Genomic DNA, 19,278 nt, shown 5'->3' with positions numbered 1-19,278 from the left:
AATAAGTGAGCATTAATTGTTGCAAAAGTAGTAAAATCAATATAGAATCTAGACTGCCCTATCTTTAGTCTTTTACGTAATCATAGATACATATATAGTTTTTATTTTTTAATATTATTTTTTTTACTAATAGATCTTCTCTTTGCTTTGTACATCATTTTAAATATTTGTAAATATTTGAATAATAACAACAACGATTAGGTCCTTATCAGCGGAAGTTTACGTCGCCATGTTGAATACCAGAGCATTTTGTCTCAAGAATTAGAAAACTGCTTATCAAAGCATTTATAAAATGAAGCTCAAACGATTTCTTCTCAGATATTATCCACCTGGTAAATATAGTCTAGCTGGTTTATATCTAGATCTATTACCTTTTGTATTTTAACAATAAGATCTAAACACCAACCAATTTAAAATGATTTTTGTTTAAAAAATGATAAAATTTTAAAATCATTAAAAATCTGAATCTGAGAATGTGAGATTTCACTCACTACAGTAGTGAGTAAGAGTAACTTACGTTTATCGAACAAGTTAAGCTCAGGCGCCGACATTTTTTATGTTTGAATTTGTGTATCTCCGTAAAAATTAGACCTAGAAAAAAACTGATTGTATCTATGAACTCCTCATCCATTTTTCTTAAAAAGTAGACATGTTTTACTACTCATAGTTAAACTTATATTTGATGTTAAAGTGGGTCAGATCGATGCTTTCAAAAGCTTAAATTATTGAACATCGTTTTACCGATATATTATCTTATCAAACATATTAAGAAACTATCGAACACACGAGAAGTATATGGTGCTTTAAAAGTGTTATAATCTATTTTTTTTTATTTATATAATTTTCTTTTTACGCCATGTCAAGACAGACAGATTTTAGTCATTTTCACATGCTCCACATCGAAGGAATCTATCACTGATCAGCTCTGCTTAGAAACTGACTGTGCTAAGCCCAGTAACGCATTACCGACACATTACCATACCAGTACTTATTTAGGTCTAAGCTATTTTGAGATATAAGGCCATTAATGAATCCAGATATTATTTATTTGGGGGAGAGCCTAATAAGCTTTGGTAGCCAATAGATAATCCAGCCCTCCCCAAGTCATTGCAGGAAAACATCGGCCCTACGTAACTAGCCGCCGATCTAGCACGCTCAGTGTATGTAACAGCCCAAAAGTCAGTGCTAGATATTTTTCGATTGGGGCGAGGAAGAGGCTGAAAAGCTGTGTTACCTATAGATATAGATAGATCCGCCCTCCCTAAACCACCTGGTTGACCAAAAAAAAAAAAACAACGTATTTTAGAGCACTCTTAGTATTTGTCACACACACACAAACAACATATCTATATATCTATCACGCCTAGTGTTTGTGACTTAATTAGTGGCTTGACCATAGGTACTCGACTGGTGGCTCCTCCCCCTTTCCCCTCAACATTGTTCTTACTACAACTTGGACAATATGTTTTGGTGCTGTGTTGGTGGCCTGGTTTACACCTGTGTGTTGGGCTATCACTGACCATTTTTTTGTTGTTGTGTGTTAGTCTGGTGGCTGCGTTTAGATTGAGTCTTGAAATTTACGTTGTTACTTTGCACTGAAAAGTGTGAGTGTTGGAGAGTGAAATTGCGTAAGAAGAAAGCGCGGGTAAGGGGGTGTAGGCAGAATAAGAGAGTGGTTAAATGTGTTATTGTTATTATTTTGTGTATTTGTGATGTTTCCAAGGAGTGTCTTTGTAGCGCATTATGAGCTTTATCATACTTTATGGCAATATATATATAATTTTATAGACCCTGCGCCACACGTCTAGATCGAGAAGCACAACTGACTATGTATTTGAGGCTGACGTCACATTTTAATGGTCGATCAATTATTGATGATCTCTTGATACAATGTCTTGACTGTTTCTCTCCCCCCCCCCCCCACTTTTTTTTTTACCTACCAAAGACATTTTTATTTCAAAATACCATATCTACATTCTATACCTCCCCCTTTGCCCTTTCGTTTTATTAATATCTCTCCACATCAAGCACATGCGCTAGGTATTTGTTTATAACACATTATTCAGAAGTTAATAGAATGGGGCATCTGAAAAAAAAAATACAACTAGATATATTCAAAATTGTATGTTTCTGCTCAAACACAATGATGATAATAGCATCAAACTATATGTGTCATAAAAGCTTTTAAAAATGGGTACAATTAGTGCATATCGATGTAAATCTATTTACTTAGAAAAATATAGCACATTTACGGTAAACCACAAATAGCTGATTCAAATTGTAAAACATGAGTAATTTATATATGTACTTTGCATTACATTATTTAAAAAAATAACAATTAAAAAATATATAATGTAAATATTTTGTCTTCTTTGGGTTATATCCCTTTGATGTTTATTTTTAAAATTAAAATGGTGTGATATTTTACGAAGCTGAGATTGCTTATATAAAAACAGCTACTATCGAACACCCCATATTCAACCCTTAATTTTCATGTTTGGGTAGCAAATAGTTGCAAATTATTTCTCAGCCTAATTAGAAGCACATTATATAGGTTTTGTTTAGCTGAAGCATCATTGGCATTAAAAAATACCCTTAACCCGAGACTCACTTCACTCTTCCCAAGAGTGAAATTTTTTTTACCAATATTACCTATGCACTTTGAATATAAATTAAAAAAATATCCTCGGGTGAAAATGAAACTAAATATAACTTAACTATAAAGAAATGGACGATGCTCAATAGGAATGGACTAGTTTCGTCATTATCATCGAAATAAAGGAGAATTTAAAAAAATATGATGGGGTGTTCGATAAGTACCTTAAAACGAAGGTGTTCGATAGATGTAAGTTACTCTAGATTATCTATATTTTTTATATATATTTTTATTATATATAATATTATATGACGGTTTAATGACGAGATAGATACGATAGATTATCTAGTCTTCTAGACTATTATTATTATTTAATAATTCTATAATTATAATAATTTTAAATTTATATAGTGTCACAGATTGTTCTAGAATAAGTCATAGTCATAGGTTTATTATGGTTTATAATAGATTGATGTTGAATATAGCAGTGTTATTCTTGCTTTGATTGTGCTTCGGCTCCTATTAAAGTTGAAGGTGCTAAGTAGTGCTAATTCATCTAAGGTGCTGTGAGGTGCTAATATTTTAGACCTTTCTTGAAGATGTCAGCTGATTAGATGAACTTCTATGATTTGCCAGGGATTCTATATGGTGTAGGGCCTATCTATTTAGATTCATTGAAGAAAATCCACTCAATTCAAATACAGAAACTTTTAATTTAAAACTTTGGAACACAATATGACAGTATTTTACAAAAATAAACTGTATCTAAAATGAAACATTCAAAAGATCACTACTGGATTCTAAATGAAAAATGCGACTACACTTTCTGAATATAACCACTAGACTGAGGAATTAATTAATTATCTCTTGCTCCTTTGTTCGACACATAGTGTCTCCCCTCCTACTTCCTGTCCTGCTTCCAATCAAATTTAATTCTACTATCACGTGACAACCCTTCTCTCGACTTGATTGATGCATGTCACTACGTCTTAGGTATTCCCAGGCTTGACATGAACTTTGAACTAAGTTATTATTATTATTAAATAAAATAAAATGTTTGACAAATGATACGTGGCATATAGACTAATAATAATTTCTATAAATATATGATAAGGTACGCACCAGTACAGGGTACCGGCACCTTTTCAATGTGGGGAAAAAAAAAATTACTTATCTTGTATTTTAATGTTTTTCATTAATTTATTAGTAGATCTAGTTAAAATTATTAAAAGTTACTAGTTAGGCAATCCATCACTGAGTACCGGCACCTATTTCTTTTACAAAAAAAAAGCTTTGAATATAATAGATCTAATAAAATCTAATAGTAATAGTATTACTACTAATAATAATTATACTGGATGATCAAGATCCACTTACTAGGGTAAAGCTGCCTTATCACCCCCCCCCCCCTCTTTTTGTATACCATATTACGATTATTGGAAATCAAACCTTTATTTATTAATGTTTCTTTATTTTGATGGTTGGTTATAACAGAAATACAGAGGTAGCACAGTGCGCAATCCATTTTTCTAATTTTTAACAAATTTAGTTTTATATTCCTATGCAAGATCCTTTTTCTACCAGATAATAAAGTACACTGGTATGAAGCGTCCTTTTTGAACCTCACACACATGAATGGGGGGTGCTTCTAGTACTAAGGCTGTTGTATAGCCCCATGATGCATTAGACAAGAAAGACCTATATATTTGGATTTAGGATTGAAAGGAGGACATGTATACTACACTTCACTTGCTTTCCATTAAACCTATTCAGTGTTTGATAAGGTTTACCTTTTTAGAGAATGCTACAGTATCAAACAAAAATGTATTTTTGAGTGTTCATGTATTTTTAGCAATATATTCTTTAATATTCAAAGCAAAATAAATGTAATCAGTAAATTTTAGTATCTAAAAGACAACAAAACACAAGCAATTTATAAATACATGTTCATTAAACATTAATTTGACAATAAAGCATTTTGTTTTTTATAGATAAAAATTTTTTTTTACAAAATTACTTTGCTTTCCCCCCAAAAATAATTTTTATATTATGTATGCTCTCAACTGCCTTTGCTAATTCTATTAATATCATTGACTGTGCCTAAATTTTGAACTATCACTTTGACGTGTATGGCAATTATTCTTATCTTTTCTTTTGATTGTGGTAGTTCACCTCTTGCTTGACCAGGAAATACCTGAAATGAAAGAATTAGATGATTAAAACATTTTTTAAATACATTTTGTCTGATATGGTTTACAAGGCGTTGTCAGGGAAAAAATTAGTCTGATGAGGTATACACTATAGCATACCTACCCACCCCTCTTTGACATCAGATTTTATTATAACTATCTGTGTTGAAACTTGGCAACATATTTAATATGGAGATACAATTCAAATGCGAAAAATCTCAGAATTTGGCTTAACTTGTTCGATGAGGCAGCTTTACTCTACTAGCCCAATACTAATTACTAGTCTAAAGAGTCTAGACCTAGATCTAATATATTCTTTACAGTTCTGTTAGTAACAGATTAAACAGTGTAAGTGTTACTCAGAAGCTGTAGTACTGTACTTGTAATTCATTGAAACATTTCTGGGAGCTTGTTCCCATTCATCCTGTTGATTTTTTCTCATAGGGCATATACACTAGGTACAGATGCTTTTAGTGCTTGCAACGTCCCACATTTGCAGGAGATCTAGTTATAGCATATGTGAATCCTCTACCCATCTGAAATAGTTATTGAACATTACTTTCTCCTAATATTAACCAAAATACTCTGTGACTTGGAAATGATAAGCTTCTCTATATATCAATAATAATTCTATTCTATAACCACTATTCTTTTTGTCATTTTTTGGATACTTTTTATCTTCCATTGTTTTTTAAACATAAAGTAAGCCCTGTAATTCCGATTCCACCTGACTTTTTAATCATATCTGTTAGCATCTGTGCCTGCAGTTTTATGTTTTGGATTAGCTTTAATTACTTATCAATACATTTTCTTTGAGTATAGTAAGCTCTGCAAATTCTAGATATTTGGGCCTTAAGTTGGGTGAGATACTATCTTTGTTGACCGCTACAGTTGAGCAGTTCTTAGAATTGTTATCCCTTGTTTTTCTTTGGTCATGAGATGCCACTAGCATCTATAAAATAACAATAGCATGTATGTTTAATTTAATTTATTACATATATTTAGTGTAAAATGAATTTTAAAAGTATTTATAGGTTACACTAACTTTTGATTTGTTTCATTAGAAGTTATTATCATGTAATTGTTATTTTACATCCTATAAAACAATATTTCTAATCTGTTAGGTATTATTTTGGAATATGAACAAGGAGGAGTGCTCAAGACCAAATCTATAGATTTACTTGATCTTTCACCCACGTAAATATGATGTTTTACCATTTAAAACTTATGCAACAAAAAATAATTCAATTTCCTCATTAATATAATATTTCCACAATTGTGACATATTTTCCACATAAATTATTTGTAAACCTACAATATTTATATTCAAACCTGTATGACTTTCAGAACTAACATTGATCAAGTGGTTGAAGAAATAACACAAAAAGAGCCCCTCATCACACCATCCAAAGTTGAACAAGTGAAAAAACTTGTGGCTCGTATCCTTCATTAGAAAGTATAATATAGAAACATTGATATTGAATTAGAAAATATTAAAGTGAAAACTAGCAAATTACATGAGTAAGAATTCTTATAATAAAAAGAATCTGCACATTTGTCTATAAACTTCACTGCCAACTATCATTCTCTCCCTGTGCAAGTTAATATAGGGACTTAACTTGACATCTAAGTGTCAGAGTTTCTTTGAGAAATTAAGATTATTACATGCTAATCCAAACTTCCCGCAGGATTGCAATGGATGGCAGCAGACAAGGTTAATACCTGGAACTATCTTCACAGCAGTCCAGACTGCATTGCACATGACCAGACTACCCTGTAGAATGTTAACTCTAAGGGAACTTTTTTTTTTCTGTTGGTCTTGTGTATTCTTAAAGTAATATATTTGTCAAAAGTTGTATGCCCCCTATATTATACAATAACCAAACTCTAGGAGGTTGTATTCAACACGCTGAGTTGATTATAAATACTGAGATCTAAGTAGCAGCACAAATATTTGGGCACTTTTTTCTTACATCTGCTGTCTAGGTCTTCAAGAAAAAATTGGCCAGAAAGAAGATCATCAATTCTATTTATTCAAGGTACATTTTGATTGATTCTATTTATTTTCCAGAGTTTAATCGCATCAGTCACTTCATAAAGTACAACCCTAACCTACTGGCTTTAATCTGAGTCTTTTCTTATTTAGGTCCTGAGAGCTCATATACTGCCTTTAACAAATGTTGCATTTAATAAATCTGGTTCAAGGTAAGCCATTGAATGGTCTATTTTTATCCATTTCTTTTAATTTTTTGTTTTTGTTTTTCAATGTTCAAATTATTTCTTTCTTTTATTCCTCTCACCCACCCCCTTTTTAAACCACCTTTTTTTAACCATTAAGATAAAATATTCTGTTTTCAGTTTTATAACAGGGAGCTATGACAGAACTTGCAAAGTCTGGGATACCAGCTCTGGGGAAGAAATCCACACATTAGATGGTCACAGAAATGTAGTCTATGCTATATCTTTCAACAATCCTTATGGGTCAGTATAAAAGTATAAAGTTTCATTGCCCTTGGTTACAAATTTTGATATAGATTATTGATATCACACATTTGTTGGCTTTGTTTGGGGTGTTTTATTATTATCCATCATTTGAATATGCAACTTTTATTATTGACCTGGAGAGCATCATGACATTGCTTGACATTTATTTAAAAAAAAAAATCAATTTTGAGAAATTATATAAATAGAGCTTTCAATTTTATAAATATGACTAATGAGGATCTACTAATGGTTTTGCTAAAGATTACCTGATACAGTGTTGATTATAAACCATAGTGATACAAATTTTATTGTCTTGTGGAGATTGACAAATTCTCGGAGCATTCTGCTTTGTCAGGCACTTTTACAGTTGTTAGCCAAGGGAGACAAAAGCGGGAGAACTGTAAATAATTGTTATCTATCATTTTTTACAACTTAATGGAAATAAATAATGGCTTTTTTTTAATTTTGATTAGTTTTGTGACAGAATTTGTTTCTGTGACATATATCTATTCTAATATTTTCTAAGCATACTCTACACAATTTTCTAGGGATAAGATTGTGACAGGATCATTTGATAAAACTTGTCGCATCTGGAGTTCAGAGAGTGGGAAATGTTTCCATGTATATAAAGGACATACAGCTGAGATAGTGAGTAGTTTTTAATAAGGTTTTCAACTTTGTTTAATTTTGTGTTCATCAAAATATTTTTTTTTTCAGAATAATGTTCATGTTTGCATTAAATATTAATAATTGCTTTAATAGTTCAGAAACTTTTGCTTTCAATTGATTGAAATATTAAGCTGGAAATGATCAAAGACGAAAAAAAAGTTTAAATTGCTATTGACCAGGATCTAAACATTTCTTTGTTTAAATAGTTTTGCCCTTAAAGTAGGTCACCTGGTCACAATAAATCTCATTATGAAACAACAAAGTTTTATTAATACAAACATCTGAATTAGATAAGCATCATCTGCCCCAAACTCTTTGTTTTAGAAGTGACAGGAGTGTCAGGTATTTATATTCACTCCTGCACCTGTCAGTAGAAGCAGTTTTGCATGGCTTAATGTCTAAGCTACAATAGCAAACTGGGCGCTTGTCTTGTTTATCAGAGACACATGTATTTTATAGACAATGGGAGATAATCCCAACTGACACCCCTTTGCAACCAGATTTCTTATACAAATGTCTTAATCTGATGGCTTTGAAAGCCATTCCTGAATTTAAGATTTAGACATTGTACAAAGACTATTCATTAAGGATTTATTAAGAAACACTTGTAAACTGAAACATTGGCTTGTAAGACTTATCTATTTAGGAACTTTTGGTTTGTAGCTCCAGACAGCTAGTGCAACTAAACCAATGTAGACATATTAAATTCTTAGTGAAATAAACTTGAACAGACTTCTTTTAAAACTTAATATACCTTTTTTTTCTCATAAGCATACACAACTTCAACTTCAACTTGAAAGTAGATATATGTAGAGTTACAAATGAAATGATAATTTTAACAAAATCTAACTCATTGCCAATTCACATCTTTTTTGGCTCACGTCTCTTTCTAATCTCCATTCAACTTCATGCCAGTACTTATTACACCAAACCACCATCAGAAATTCTTCAGCCTACCCAACCAAACCATTTGCCCTACTTTCCTCATGCTTAAGGGGGTTTGAGTTTAGGCATATCGGCACAATTTAGGCCATGTTGTGCCCGTAATCCTATAAGGATCACACTCCCATTACATAACAAGGGCTAATTTCTATACAGTTTAATCAATGAACATACACTCTAAAAGAAGAACACATATCTGTGGCATTTTACTTCATGAGAGATTTTCTTTTCACTTTGCAACTTCTACTCAATCTGGGACCCTTCCTTTATGGTTACTTATATAAAGACATCAAAAGAAACTAGGGAAAATAAACTACAACATTGACTTTGAAATTAATAACCACACTGTTTCTAACACTTGTATGATTGTTTTTAAAATTTTGTATTGATCAAATGGTGTATTGAACACTATGCTTATACTTTTTTGAAGTGTTTTTTAATGTATTGATCACATTGTTTCTAATCTAGTCAGGTTGTTGTTTTGTTTTAGTTTTCACATAAATAGTTATGTTCTTTTACTACAGGTTTGTGTTAGCTTCAACCCACAGAGTACACTGATAGCTACAGGAAGTATGGACACTTCCTGCAGGATTTGGGATGTAGAGAAAGGGACGGACATTGCCAATTTAACTGTAAGACATCTGGAGAAGATTTATACCTGTAGAAACAAATCTATATTTGGTCATTAGTTTAACATAGACTAATGGTGGAACTAAAAAAGGTTGTTGGCTGGCTATGAAGTGTTATTCTTGGAATCATCAATTCAATCATTTGAATTTTTGCTTTGACATTGAATCATGTCATAAGTAAACTGAGTCTCCCGTTAAGACCTAGAAGCCTGTAACGCAAATGATGAAATGTTTGCCTGCTTGTGCTAATTTTTTTATAAATCATTTGGCCAGCAGAGTTCTCTACTTTTCTGTAGAAATAAAGGGTGCTAGTGATTCACATCATTCTTTGTGTGTAGAATTATAATTCAAGCCTTCAGCAGGATTTAAGTTTTGAGATCATAGGTTAGACATTCTAATGCTTTATCAATCATCCAACAGGGACTTAACTAAGACAATGGGATATACAAATTTTCTGTATAGAAAAAATATATGTTACATAAATGCTTACACTATAAGTAGTATAATTGAAATATTCATGTGCAAAACAGAAAAAAACACTATTCATTTATTTTTTGTTGTTGTTTTTTTAGGGACATACTGGCGAGATTATCTCCCTTTCTTTCAGCTCAACTGGTTCAGAGCTGATCACAGCATCATTTGATCATACTGTGTCATTGTGGGATGTCCGCTCTCACAAGTAAGTTTTATCCTAGGTAGCTGACGTTAATGTTTTGAGTTCAGGGGTAGAAGAAATGTAATCCTTTCTAGAAGGTTTTGCATTATTTACACTCACAGTTACACCAATGTCCAGTTAGGTGATTTCAGCTCATTCATTAAGTTTTTCCAAAGCGTAGGACAAATACAAATTAAAGTAGAAATAAAGATGTAAACTCAGAAATCCAAGATAAAATTAAAGAAAACAATCCAGCTTACTCCTTGGGAATGACCACTAATCTTAAAATGAAGGAACTAGATGAATCCCTAAAAGTCCTCAAACCAAAACAAGCCCCGGGCCCAGACAAAATATCAAATGACATGCTTCTTCACTTGGGTCCTCAAGCCAAAAGAAAACTGCTACAATTATTCAATGCTAGCTGGAAATCTGGCAGAATTCCAAACATCTGGAAAAAAGCCATTATGATCCCTATAGTAAAGCACGGCAAACCAAGAAATAAACTGGATAGCTACCGTCCCATCAGCCTCACTAGCTGTACTTGCCAACTGATGGAAAGAGTGATAAATAGAAGGCTGACATGGATCCTTGAGTCAAATAACCTACTCACTGAAGCCCAGGCTGGCTTTAGAAAAGGCAGATCAACAGAAGATCAAATTGCCTTCATCACACAAGAAATAGAAGACGGCTTTCAAGAAAAGAAACCAACAACAATTGTGTGGGTTGACTTAGAAAAAGCATTTGACAAAGTCTGGGAACAAGGTCTCTTGCTCAAGATAATCCAGCATCACATATCCCACAGAATGTACAACTGGATAAAGGAATACCTAAATAACAGAAAAGCCTTAGTTTGCATGCAAGGACAAAGAAGCCACACAGTGGGTATAAAAAATGGCGTCCCCCAAGGAGGAGTCCTATCCCCAACACTTTTTCTAATATTCATAAACGATCTAAATCAAAACCTACCCAAAAAAGTTAAAAGCAGCATGTATGCAGATGACCTTGCCTTAATTAGCACAGAAGAATATGTAGGAACATCGAAATTTCGATTACAAGATGCTCTTGATAAACTCAATAATTGGTCCAAAGACTGGGGCATGTCCATTAACACAAAAAAGACAACATATACCATATTCTCACTGTCAACAAAACAACAAACAATAAAATTAACATTAGATAAGGAAGCTTTAGAAAAAAATGACAGCCCTACTTATCTTGGAGTCACCTATGACCCGAGACTAACCTGGAAAAACCAAATAGATAAAACACAGAGTAAAGGCATCCAGAGACTATCCCTCTTGAAAAAATTAGCTGGCACAGATTGGGGAGCTAATCACAACATCCTGAAAAAGACCTATACCAGTTATGTAAGACCTGTACTAGAATATGGTGCCACAGCATGGGGCTCAGCAGCCCAAACCAACCTAAGAAAAATAGACAAGGTTCAAAATATTGGTCTAAGGATAATGACAGGAGCAATCAAAACAACACCCATAAGAGCTATGGAGGAAACCGCTGCCCTGATTTCTCTGGATGAAAGAAGAGAAATAAAAATCCTTTCCCAATTCACTAAATTGGAAACCTTGGAGAGGCACCCACTCAGAACAAAAATCCACAAAACTGGCACAAAAAACCGTCTCAAAAGGACCAATTTCATACAGGAATCTCTAAACCTAAAAAAAGAAACACCAACTTGAAAAAATTACTCTGGAATCCTCGATACACTATAATGAATCTCCACCCTGGGACGAAAGCCCTCTTCCTACTATAAGGGACCATATTGAAAACATAAAAAGAAAATCTGATTACAGACCAACAGAGCTCAAGGAAATAGTGAACTGTTTTCTACATACCAATTACCCTAGCAATCAGTGGATCAGAGTTTACACGGATGGCTCATCCCATAAAGCCACCACACATGGAGGAGCTGGAATACTTATCGAATGGCCAGATGGAGGAAAACTAGAAAAATCCATTGCAACTGGAGAGCTCTCTGACAGTCACAGAGCAGAAAGGGAAGCACTAGCACTAGCTGCTACCATGCTAGCAAATTATCCAAGTTCCCCTCACAGTCAGATTGTCTTTCTAACAGACGCGAAAACAACCCTCCAAAGCTTGCAAAACTCTGATTCCCCTTATATTAAAAACCTCAGAACAGCACTTATAAAGCTCAACAACAACAGCAAAAAAACTGTTATTCAATGGATACCAGCTCACATACAACTAGCAGGAAATGAGAAGGCTGACACACTCGCCAAGAGTGGGAGAACAAACTCACAAGTAAACTCTGCACTCTATCCAGAAGAAATGAAGAAATTAATTGTACATAAAATAAATGAGAAATGGACGAGCTCTCATCCAAATCACAAGAAAGATGACGCTTACTATAAGCTATCCCGACAAGACCAACGTCTAATCTTTCGACTCAGGACCGGACATAACAGAATGCGACAACACATGTTCCGGAAGCTCAAAATTGGAACCAGTGAAATCTGCCCATGTGGAGTATCACCAGAAAATGCCGACCACGTCCTCCAAAACTGCTCTCTCTACCAAGAGGCCCGTATAAGACATTGGCCCCAAATCACCCCAATAGAAAGAAAACTATATGGAGAGCACCCTGATTTGGAAACCACTGCGCAGTTCATCTCATGTATTGGTCTAGTCATATGAACACTCCAACATAACAGTGAGAACGATGAAGAAGAAGAAGAAGAAGAAGCTCATACCACTGTAAGATACTGTTCAGATCTAACTGTTCAAAAGGCTAATGAGTTAATCTTTTCCTATGGCTAACAATTATGAAGAGACTATGCAAACAAACTTGATGACCTACCACTTTTATTTTTCTTCTGTACCAAATTTTAAATCCAGTAGCATGAAATCAAAGAGCTATTCCATGTAACCACTACTTACTATACTGAATAGCGAATGCATAGAAGTAAATTCCCCTTGAAATCCATGGGGCAGATAACATAAAAGTCATCTGTTTCTGTGGCCCACAGGTAATAAGGATGTTTATTGGCCAGCACAACTTCAAACCGCCTTCACTTTTCCCCAACTAATGTCAGGTACCCATTATATTTGGGTGGACCCAGGGGCGCCCTAAAAATCCAGAATTTCAAAATCCCTTCACAGAGATATGAACTTGACACCCTTTGTTTCTGAATTCAAGAGCTTTACAACACATAATAGTATATAGTATATTAGTCATTTTTTTTTTAAAGCTATTGTACACCTCTATGAAATTGTCTCCAAGTAGCAGTGTTGTGATTCTTCTGAATTTTATTTTTCAAGCCATTCAACTTATTTTTATATCCATCTGTCACAACTGTCCAATGTTTTCTGTCTAGTTGTTTAATGATTATTTGCATTCTTTTAGACGTATTCATACATTGGTGGGTCACAAGGCAGAAATTAGCAGTGCGCAGTTTAACTGGGACTGTTCTCTTATAGCCACCGGCTCTATGGATGGTACTTGTAAACTTTGGGACAGAGCCTCAGGTAAGTTGAACAGGAAAGCATTGAATAGCTCAGCTTATCATTTAACCTTGTTTTACTCTCACTTTATAAAGGGATAGCATATTGTTCCTTTTTTAATTTTAAAAAGAAAAAAATAGTTTCTCTTTGAAATTTTTTAGGGAATTAGGTAACACATTCTGTTTCAACAAATTGTTTCTACCACCTTATATCATTTATTTTATTAAGTACCGTATGTAAATAGATATGCTTTTTCATGTAATGAAGTTTTTCAATACATAATTTTGTAACCAGGTCGCTGTACAGCCACACTCAAGGCTCACGCTGATGAAATCTTAGATGTTGGCTTTGATTGCACTGGTCAGAGAATTCTGACTGCTTCTGCTGACAACACAGCCTGCTGCTACAATGCTCTTACCAATCAGCAAATTTCTAAGTTTTTAGGACACGAGGGGGAAATATCAAAGGTTTGACAAACATAATTTAGATATAGCTGTGTCATTCAGACATTCAAATGTTTGTGTTGTCTTGTCTTTCTCTGCTTACTTTTAAAGTGAAAATTTGTCATGGCAATGATTAGAAAAGTGTACATTGCTGTTTGGGGCATTCTTTTATTGATTAGTTACATCAACATGTCATGGCAATGATTGGAAAGGTGTACATTGCTGTTTGGGGCATTCTTTTATTGATTAGTTACATCAGCATGTAATGGCAATGATTGGAAAGGTGTACATTGCTTTTTGAGGCATTCTTTAATTGATTAGTTACATCTGCATGTCATGGCAATGATTGGAAAGGTGTAGATTGCTTTTTGAGGCATTCTTTAATTGATTAGTTACATCAGCATGTCATGGCAATGATTGGAAAGGTGTAGATTGGTTTTTGAGGCATTCTTTAATTGATTAGTTACATCAACATGTCATGGCAATGATTAGAAAGGTGTACATTGCTGTTTGGGGCATTCTTTTATTGATTAGTTACATCAACATGTCATGGCAATGATTAGAAAGGTGTACATTGCTGTTTGGGGCATTCTTTTATTGATTAGTTACATCAACATGTCATGGCAATGATTGGAAAGGTTTACATTGCTGTTTGTGGGGCATTCTTTTATTGATTAGTTACATCAACATGTCATGGCAATGATTGGAAAGGTGTACATTGCTTTTTGAGGAATTCTTTAATCGATTAGTTACATCAGCATGCCATGGCAATGATTGGAAAGGTGTAGATTGGTTTTTGAGGCATTCTTTAATTGATTAGTTACATCAGCATGTCATGGCAATGATTGGAAAGGTGTACATTGCTGTTTGGGGCATTCTTTTATTGATTAGTTACATCAACATGTCATGGCAATGATTAGAAAGGTGTACATTGCTGTTTGGGGCATTCTTTTATTGATTAGTTACATCAACATGTCATGGCAATGATTGGAAAGGTGTACATTGCTGTTTGGGGCATTCTTTTATTGATTAGTTACATCAACATGTCATGGCAATGATTGGAAAGGTGTACATTGCTTTTTGAGGCATTCTTTAATTGATTAGTTACATCAGCATGTCAAGGCAATGATTGGAAAGGTGTAGATTGGTTTTTGAGGCATTCTTTAATTGATTAGTTACATCAGCATGTCATGGCAATGATTGGAAAGGTGTACATTGCTGTTTGGGGCATTCTTTAATTGATTAGTTACATCAACATGTCATGGAAATGATTGGAAATGTGTACATTGCTGTTTGGGGCATTCTTTGATTAATTACATCAGAGGCTCTAAAAGAGAAGCCAGTTTCTTTAACTTAAAAAACAAAATACAGATCACAGAATAGTTCAGATACATTGAGTCATTTGAACATCTCAAGAATCAGCTGTTAACCTGGGCTTCTCTTTTTGCTGATTGTTACTTTAAAACCATTTTTACTCATGCTTAAAGCCAGTTCAGGCACATGGGCTATGGTTTGAGAGACCTTAGTGTAGAGTCTCTAATCAGTCTTATGATTGACTTGACTGTCTCTCTCTCTCTCTTTAGATCACATTCAACCCTCAGGGGACATTGGTCATGACAGCAAGTGCGGATAAAACAGCTCGGCTTTGGGACCCTGAGACTGGTGAATGCAAACAAGTTCTGGAAGGTCACACTGATGAAATATTCAGCTGCGCATTTAATTACGAAGGAACTACAATTATAACAGGTGAGTAGCTAACTGGTTCTCATGTTAGTGGGATGAATCCCAGAAGACCGTGCTGGGACATCAGACTTGAAATAACGAGGAAGAAGATCTAATATCATTTTCCACCTTAAATTATTTAATTGCATTTCAATGATTCCATACCTTATGTTTTGATAATTGAGACACTTTAATTGGATGTAAAAATAGCAGTAAGCCCATGAATAAAATTATATACAGCTTAAAAAAGCATTTCAAAATATGAAGTCCAAATAAAATTTAGATACACTTAAAATTCAAATATTAAACTTTGTAAAAACTTTTCTATCACTTTTAATCAGCAGCATATCACATTACATAAGCAGACCTTGCTCTGACTTATTAATACTTTCAGAGCCTAACACAGATCAAGCCATTATCTTATCATTGTTTGTGCCGATGTGCCTCAAATCAAACAAACAAACAAACAAACAAGTATAAAAATACTAAGTAATACTAACTTAAGATTATAGTTAATTAGACTAGACTGGCATGCAATCATTTTTTTGTCCAACTAACCAGTTAGTCTATTCACAAAGGATTTTGTCATTAAAAGTGGTTGTTACAATGAACTGGAAATTACTGTCTATAACATTTGTGTTTTATAAAATGAAACTTTTCTGTCTTCAGGAAGCAAAGACAACACATGCAGAGTTTGGCGATAACAAAGTATTGTGGGATAGATAAAACAAAGCTTCATCTCTATGACCAAATACCACCAAGTGCAATGTTCTGGGGCGGAGTCTATTGACAGTATTAATTTTAAAATAGACGAATTTTTAAAATGAGTCTACAATTTCATTTATATTCAAGTTTTTTATGTTAGTGGGGGAGATTTTGAGATTGTTGTGTAAAGAAAGTTTTTTCTTTTCCTGAATAGTCCTGAAAAGCTCTGTTTTAGAAATGTTTATTATACACATACATAAAACTGCTGATTTGCTTTACAAAACAAGTCAATGTGTTGATTTGATACATGTATATATAAATCTGTATTTTTCTACTTTCCTCCCATTGTATTTGTGACAGTAGGTGGCCCTGTGACTACAAGCTGATTAAAGAACTTTTTATGAATGTATACAGTCAGATTGTACTATCTTGCATAACTAAGTTTATTTTGCAGTTGCTGAAAGCAAATTGAAAATTTTTTTTACTAATTAGCTTATGGCACTTGGATGGCTGCCTGGTTGTTTGGTATGTACTCTGGACCTTCCCAGATTTGAACCCTGCCCTTCGCCATCCTGCATGAGGTTTGGACTAGGATGTAATCATTTTCACTTTCGAAGGAACATCCAAAACATGTAAAACAAAGAAATGTTCCTACACAGTATCAAAATGTTTATAATGGAAAATAATAGTTCAAAATAGATTCTGTGATGATTTTATATATATATATATATATATATATATATATATATTTGTAAGGAAACAATATTGGGTGTTCACATGATAATCTATTTACTATCCTACTATTTTTTCATTTGTAAGGACTATACATTACAACTTTGTTTATTTCTTGAGTATTCGTATTCTTGGTAACTTCATAGTAAGAGAAACTATCTTGAAATTTCAGTAAACAATTATATACTTATGCCGTCCAATAGCTGCATTGAGCTATCACAACTATTTTTTTTTTTATTTTCTAAAAATGTTTTTCTAAATTTTGAAATGTTGTTTTCATATCATAAATATGTGTAACTCTTCAATGTTTAATGCATTCAATCATCCAGTTTTATCTTCAGCTGTTTGTGTTTGTTTTTAATTACAAACTACTAATTAGATAAAAAACCTGGTAACTAATATTTGTGTCAATTTTTTAAATAGTATATGTATTTCAAAAGATAGTCTAATCTTTAAAAATAGAAAAGGCATTTCATTTAATTTCACAGTTGTATTTTTTGGTCAAATATTTCATTCCTTGGCAGTTAATAGTTTGATTAACACTGCCTTCAGTTTTAGTGACTGTTTAGTTTGGTCATTATTTCTATATTAATTGTTTCAATGCATAGTTTCTAAATTCTGAAAATTAAAAAAAAAAGTGTATAAACTTTTTTGATTCTGAAATCAGCTTTGTTGTGTGGTATGCACTACCTGAGAACCTTTGATAGTCTCAATGGTCCTGGGTTCCAGTCCTGCAGGCTTCCATCAAAACACTGCAGTAATTTTTTTACTAGAATGTGATAATCTTTCATTTTGAAGGAACACAGGAAACATGTAAAAGAAACATTTTTTAGAATAACAAGAGAGTGTTTGAATTTTATATAGAGAGTATTTTTTAAAAAATTATTACATGTGAATATTGATTTTATTTTAAAAATGAAGATATGCTAATTTAATGAAAAGATGTTTTTGTAATTTTTAATCAAAGTTAGTAATCTGAAAGACATATTAATAAGTTATTTTAAAGTCATACTTTATAGACATTTCTGGTAAATAATTTAATGACAAAATATTTTTTAACATTTGAAGATGTGTGTTATGCTTATTAGATTTACATTTGTTGTTTTTTTTTTCTAACTCAGAGAACGTGTTCTTATTTGAAGTCAATGTTACATTCCCTCCTGCCATATATTTTATATCCCGTCCTACCATTTAGTTCACATTCCGTCCTACCATTTAGTTCACATTCCGTCCTAAAAAATGTTTTTGTTTTTTTTTAAACTTTGTATTTCATTGATGACTTACTGCATGAAAATCTTGTATTTATTTGGAAACTTAGTTGCCAAATGTTTGTGATGTTTTTATGGGCTGCCATCATGAACATGTGACCTCATATTTGTTGGTATGGAATCCAACTGAGTCAGAAGAGAGATATACATGCTACAAAATACAAAGGTGTCAGAAATTTTGTTGTTAGATTTTTAACTGGAGAAACAAAAAGAAGATACTAAAAATATTTTTCAATATTGTTATAACTGTAATTTTTTTTCAAGTGAATCAAATATAGGCTTTTCTGAGAAACTATCAACGTTGTTTTTTTCCCTTTATTTTATTTCTAGCAAATCATGTACATAAGAAATTTGTGATGTAATGGAAATACACTGGCATTTTGAAGCCCTCTGTGATAAAATGTCTTGTATTAATCTATTTTTTTTTTTAATAAAAAATAAGTTTTAAAAATGTGAATACAAAAACACAACTGACAGTCCAGCCTTCATCTTTATTGTCCTTTTTTTTTTTTTTTTTTTTTAAGTAATTTTTTTTTTTTGCCAAGAAAAACTAAATAGCAAATCTAAGTTAGCTTGCACAACTATTTGGTCATCTTTTAAGTTGTTTTTTTTAAACTGTAAGCTCATTCATAGTTCTATTATTATAAAAGAGGATAAGCTCACTAGTAAATTTATTATACTTTTAAACAAATATATTGATTATAAGGTTTTAAAATTATTTTTAAGAAGATAGTAGAGGCTATAGATACAAGAAAATAAGAAAA

General features: G+C 32.9%; 1 protein-coding gene across 1 annotated transcript; it reads left to right on the top strand.

Annotated features, from left to right (window-relative positions):
- Positions 1-206: 206 nt before the first annotated feature.
- LOC106055775 (dynein assembly factor with WDR repeat domains 1-like) lies at positions 207-18,358 on the top strand. The gene is made up of 13 exons (XM_013212222.2): positions 207-332; positions 5,910-5,982; positions 6,133-6,224; positions 6,772-6,824; positions 6,932-6,990; positions 7,144-7,266; positions 7,818-7,917; positions 9,405-9,512; positions 10,082-10,188; positions 13,547-13,668; positions 13,939-14,111; positions 15,671-15,833; positions 16,479-18,358. Exons 1-13 carry the CDS (start codon positions 293-295, stop codon positions 16,511-16,513), a joined length of 1,248 nt encoding a protein of 415 aa, XP_013067676.2. The 5' UTR covers positions 207-292; the 3' UTR covers positions 16,514-18,358.
- The last annotated feature ends 920 nt before the right edge of the window (positions 18,359-19,278 follow it).

The sequence above is a fragment of the Biomphalaria glabrata genome, chromosome 15, assembly GCF_947242115.1.
Source record: "Biomphalaria glabrata chromosome 15, xgBioGlab47.1, whole genome shotgun sequence".
Classification (NCBI taxonomy): Eukaryota; Metazoa; Mollusca; class Gastropoda; family Planorbidae; genus Biomphalaria; species Biomphalaria glabrata.
Note: the sequence above shows the minus strand (reverse complement) of the source record. Positions and strands in the feature narration are given on the sequence as shown.